This window comes from Mesitornis unicolor, unplaced genomic scaffold (genome assembly GCF_000695765.1).
Source record: "Mesitornis unicolor isolate BGI_N332 unplaced genomic scaffold, ASM69576v1 scaffold46315, whole genome shotgun sequence".
Classification (NCBI taxonomy): domain Eukaryota; kingdom Metazoa; phylum Chordata; class Aves; order Mesitornithiformes; family Mesitornithidae; genus Mesitornis; species Mesitornis unicolor.
The window spans coordinates 1-5,579 of record NW_010187042.1 but is presented as its reverse complement, the minus strand read 5'-3'; the positions used below and the strand labels follow the sequence as shown (position 1 = coordinate 5,579).

Sequence of the window (5,579 nt, the reverse complement as noted above, 5' to 3'; positions counted from 1 at the left end):
TTTCCCTGCACACAGACCAAGTGCTGCAGCATCCCAGCTATGTGCCTTCCTCCAGGCAACTCTCCACGTGGCAGGGATCTGTGCCCCAGAACTCTCCTCTCCCTGAACCTAGCTAGGATTTTCTGAGCTGAAATTGCCCTTTATTTTCTTCTTACTCTGCTTCAGATTGCTGAGGGTCTCCAGCCGCTGGTGCTCCGGCATCATGGTGTGGCCAGGCGGCGTGTCGGGATCTGGCAGGTTTCGCAGCCGCTCCTCTGTCTGCCTGCGCCACAGCTCCTTCCTCTGCAGCAGGCTGGCGAGGCAAAGGAAAGGACGTGTCAGCACATCTGGCAGGAGATGCAGGCAGCAGCCCGGGACCGAGCACTTCAAACCCCACTGTTCTCCATGTTGCTGCCCGAGGACCACACAGACCCGCCCTGCCGGCACACGTCCTCACCATAGAGGATGCACCTGGGTTTAGCAAACACACTTCATGTGCACTGAAGGGCAGCCAGAAAACACACACTGAGGCCAACATGAGCTCCTCAGAGACAGGGGCTTCTGTTCCTTGCTTCTGGCCCAGGCCATCGAGTCCTCTCAAAACCATCTGTGGGTCAATGAGGGAATGAAGCTGGACCAAGGAGCCCACAGCCAGGGATGGTGGCAGAGAACAGCAGGCGCAGCAGAGAGCAGGAGGACTCACACCATGGTCAGCCCTAGGACAGGGTCACCCAGGAGCCACTGGGGCCACAGAACAAGCCAGCAACTGGATGTTCTCCAGGCTCTGGGTCCAAGGCAGGATGAACACTTGCGAGGCAGAGCAAGCCATCCGCCTCTCCAAAACCAGATCTTTTAACACTGAAGCTACGTCACATGGAGCAAAGCCTACAGACAGGCAGGAGCACATTTCTCAAAGAGCACTGAGCATCCGCACATCAGCATCACTGTATGGCAGCAAGCAGGGGAGGAGGAGAAAAAATTATTTCTGAGCCCAGTGACGCTGGCCATGGGATGCCTGTGAAGTCAAGAAACCAGCAGTGATTGTATTTATTCCCCAGGCCACAGTAAATCACACTGCTCACATATGGCGAGAACGCCTCTGTCCCCAGCCCCCATCTCTCTACACAGAAGCTGGGGGATGTGGTGAAGGTAAGTGGGCTTGTTATAGGAAGTCTCGTGGACTAGAGAGGGACACACATACTACTGGGGGACGAGGCCCTTTTGCTTGGTGTTGTACTCCTCCTGCTCCCGGTGCTTCTGTTCCAGCAGCTCAGACAGCGCCTGCAGGGACTGGGAGCGCCGCAGTGAGGCCCACTTGGCGTTGCGGGCGTTGTGCTTGATGAAGTCAATGCTCTTGCCCTCCACCTGCATCTGAAAGAAGACAGGGAGGCAGCAGGGGCCGGATCAGTACACACAGGCAGCTGTTCTTGTCCCAAGGGACAAAGAAAAGAGGTACCCACACAGGATCCAAAATTACAGGTGCGCTACAACAGGACAGGCATACCCTCAGCCCATCCCATCTCAGAGACAGGAAGAAGCTGTGGCCATGTTTGCAAAAGAAACCAGTGCCAGAAGCCCCTGGTTTGCCTGGCACCAAAAGCCAAGCAAAACCTAAACTCCATCTTTTTGAGGTTCCCAAGCTGACCCCATGCCCTCAAAGCCAGAAGGACAGGAAGAACCAGGTCTGACATAGTCCACATGGCTCCCACTGCTGTGTTTTGAGCCCATCAGAGCAGTCAGAAGGTCACAAGAAAAACTGGTTGGACCCTCACCAGACCAGTAAATGCAACAGAACAGGATCTCAGCTGGTCCTTGGAGGCATTTCCCCACCTCACACCGCCTCAGACAAGGGGAGAAGGTTGCTAGATTTGAGTTTAAGATTTTCTTCTTTTAGTTTTCTCCTTAGGAGTTTATGTCCTGTTTAAATTAAATGACTCAAAGGCATTTGGGAACCAACAGTTCCATGCTAGCCAAAGAGAAAGGACATGAGTCACGGAGCAGTTTAAGACCTTCCCAAAAGAATACCTGAAAGGTTTAACTGTTAATACTGATTTAACCCTCCTTACTAAAAAGCAAAACCATTTCCCAACTTTTTTCTGTAATGTCCAGAAGCCACAGTTCCTTTGGTTAAGGTGGGAGCGGTCTCCAAATCCCCAAGACCTCCTGCAAAGCCCTGGGAAGGGCAGATTTGAGATCATGGCACTTCTGCAGTGAGGAGGTGGGATTTTCAAAGGGAACTTCACAATCTCTTAAGTGCCAGAAACCCCCGGGAGCAGGCAGTTGGTGTGCAACTCACCTTGGCTTCAGCATCCAGCGCCTCTGGAGCTCCTGTGTCTGCCCCAGCTTTCGTTCTGTCAGGTCTTGGGGAGAGCGGTCTGCATGGCTTGATCCCAGGGCCACAGCGAGAATACGCTCTCAGGAATTTCAGAGCCTCTGGATTTGGAGGTGGGGAGCTCTCCTGGGAAAGGCAAGAAAGGATCCATTAGTGGAGGGAGGCTGGAGCAAAGGAAAAGCCACCCAACAAAGCTTGGGTGGTCAACCACAAGCGTGACCGCAAGCTTCCAGCAGCAGATGGCAGCGCGCTCTTTCTGCCATGACTTGGCATGAGTTCCTGGGGGAAGGCAATCTGTCCCGAGCCAGCAAAGGCAAACAGACTGCCTACAGCAACACATCCAGACCTGGCAACCAAACTCTGTAGAGAAACTTAAAAAAAAGGGAAAAAATCTGCAGAAACACACATTTGGATGAAACACATGTGTAGCATTGACTGGAGAGTCAATTTTACTGACTTGTACTCTTACTGACTGACCCTGGCAACACCAGATAAACCAACAGAGAGACCTACCTAGGGACAATCTAAATGGATCGAGAGGCCAAACTGACAATGACCATGCATCCTTAAAAAGCAGAAATCTTCCTGTGAAGAAGGCAAATGACAGCATGGAGTAAGCATGCTGGAAGTTGAGAGACACAGGTCAGTCTCCCTTGTTGGTAGCACCAGAGAATGTGAACTCCCAGAAGCAGCAACCTCCATAAATCCAGAGCATGCTGCAGAGCCCTGCTACAGTAAGCGTGAATGAAACAGCACAGGTAAGCACGAAGCTGACACAAATTCGATGCTGTTCTCAAGTGCTGCTCTGCTCAGCACTCCAAAACTGTGGTCGTTCCTCTTTAGGCAGAAAGAGGAGCGGAGAATGAGGGTGTCTGGAATTGCATCCATGAGGCAGCTGCAAAGGCTGTGGTGACATTGCTTGATGTCTACCAGGCAGTCCCCAAACAAACCCCCAAAACTGGAAGGATACTGTGGCCAGTGGGTGACCTTACAATAAACACAACTGCTGTGCTTTTGGCAGTGGCAAGAACTGTACAGGGCAGCCTCCAGAGCTTTAAGGTACCCACGGTCTCAGCTGAGCTGTGGTCCCCTCAAGGCAGACTCTCTGTTGCACCAAGACTGTCAGAGCCCTTTCCAGGGCAGCTGCTACAATTAACAACCTTGGGGACAGACAAGAGAAAAGAAACTCCACACTGGACACCAAAACCTAAAGGAATCAACTTAACCTCTGAGCAGCAGCTCCACAGAAGATGGAGATCCTTCACAGGGACCCCCCAGCTCCAGAAGAGCCACGGCAAGAGTTAAGCAGTGTGAGTCAGCACCAGGGCCTCCCGCCACCTCTCTCACAAGTAACGCACCACACAGAAACTGCCTGCACAGAGACCACCCCCTTCCCCCGAAACAAAAGAAGAAATTATCTCTATCTTCCTCTAACGCAGAGGATTTGTCAAACAAGAGCTGAGGCTTGTGTTCCTACAGCACGTGTGGGTTTGCTCCCACGTGTGGAAGAGGTCACAGACGTCAGAGAGGTTGGTGGCACACCGGGAAGAAGAGACACAGCATCTGGAACCACCGGCTTGGAAATCATCTTGCTCATTTTTGCAGTTACCAATACACATAGTTTTAGTCTCAAAATTTGGCCTGAGAGGCACAGACCAGAGGGAAGGAATGCAGAGGTGAGGAGGAACTTGGAGGCTCCAACTCAGGAAGGGAGCCTCAAGGGAAGGCTCCTGTAAGTGGTGCTGCTCAGCTTGCACCCACCTCTGCACGAGCACAGCAGCTCCCTGTGTGACTCCTGTCCACACAGCCCTGTTGGCTGCAAAGGCAGAACAGAGATGGAGACCATGGGCCACCAGGGACTCGCAGGACAAAGCCGTCTCCTGGCAGATGACAACCCTGAGGCAATGGGAATGCAGGATCCAGCAGTTCAAGGCTACTCCAGAGATTCAGCAGCTTCCCTGCCTGATGACAACCACCCAGAGACAGTGATGGAGCTCTTCTCATTCCCACTGAGCCTTAACTTTACCTCCTGTACAAACAGGAACACTTCTACCAAGGCAGCCACTTCAGTGCATTGTACAGAGCTCCCTGACAGAGGCACCAGGAACTCATCAAGGAGAATTATCCAGAGAAAGAAAGAAGCCAAAAGCACCCCAAAACCTTCACAAAGCCAGACATCCGCTCGGAACAGAAGCCATGAGCATTTCAGCAGCTGGAAAAGCCTGAGGATACACAGCACGGCACTGCACCCCTTCTCCCACAAGCACGTGTGCAGAGGACAGGAGGTACAGGAGGTACGTACACCCTTGCAGGGTGTGCTGGAGCTACGAGACCTCCACCCTGACTGCCTGGAGATGTCTGCGTACCCCCACTGTGCAGTGGTTATTCACCAGGACAACTGCTTGGAGGAGAATCTGGAGAGACACAGCCCACTGTGGGTCCCCGGGGTGGTAGGAGTTAGATCGAGGTTTGTCACAGACTGAAGACCTTTCTCTGAGGACCATGATCCGTGGGGCAGAATACCATGGTTTTGGCACAAACCCCAGCCGAGCACTGCCCCACACACTGAAGGGCCAAGTAGGCGCCTCCAGGCAGAGGATGTGATGTGCTATTTATCTACTCAGCTTCCCCTGCATGGAGATCTACACGGCCAGGCAGGATGGGGATTATTACAGCCATGGCTGAGCCAAGCTCACTCAGGGAACAGCCCCACTGTCACATTTGCCCGCCGAGCTGCAGCACCGAGTTGTTCCCAGACCCGAAGGTTCTGGGACTCCCCCATCTCCATTGTCTCACAGCACCTCATAGCTGACCTGCACCCCAGGCAGGAGAGATCAGGGTACCCACCTGCAACTTGGCCTTCACCTTTGACTCCACGTTTTCGTATTTCTGGGACTTCCACAGAGCTTTCACAGGCTTGGGCTGGCTGCGCTCTTGGGCTTGCTCCTTCTCTTTGCACTTCTTCTGAATCTCCTTTATTCGCCTCACATTTTCCTTCTCGTGATCCTTGGATTCTTTCCCTGCACAGCAAGGGGAGACACAGCCGTCACCCCTTGGACACTGCCACCATTGGCATCAGAGCCCACAGCTCCCTCCCCAAAGCTGGTCCAACCACCTGTAGAAGCAGCAAGCTCTGCCCCCTCCTGCAGACCAGACAATCTGTGCGTTTTTCCCATGTTAGATGCACCCTCCTGGACTGATCCAGAATATCCCACAGTGCCCAGATGCCCATCAGCACAGGTCTGTGCACATTGCTGGTGTTCATGGA

At 53.1% G+C, this 5,579-nt stretch overlaps 1 protein-coding gene across 1 annotated transcript in view; it reads right to left on the bottom strand.

Annotated features, from left to right (window-relative positions):
• The window catches only part of ENKD1 (enkurin domain containing 1), a gene marked incomplete at its 5' end in the record, with an annotated part of 5,946 nt that extends 615 nt beyond the window's left edge, over positions 1 to 5,331 (bottom strand). Inside the window, 4 exons of the mRNA XM_010185311.1 lie at positions 156 to 292; positions 1,181 to 1,350; positions 2,276 to 2,437; positions 5,159 to 5,331. Of these exons, the coding sequence (XP_010183613.1) occupies positions 156 to 292; positions 1,181 to 1,350; positions 2,276 to 2,437; positions 5,159 to 5,331 (642 nt within the window). The remainder of the gene's footprint in view (positions 1 to 155; positions 293 to 1,180; positions 1,351 to 2,275; positions 2,438 to 5,158) is intronic.
• Between the last annotated feature and the right edge of the window lie 248 nt (positions 5,332 to 5,579).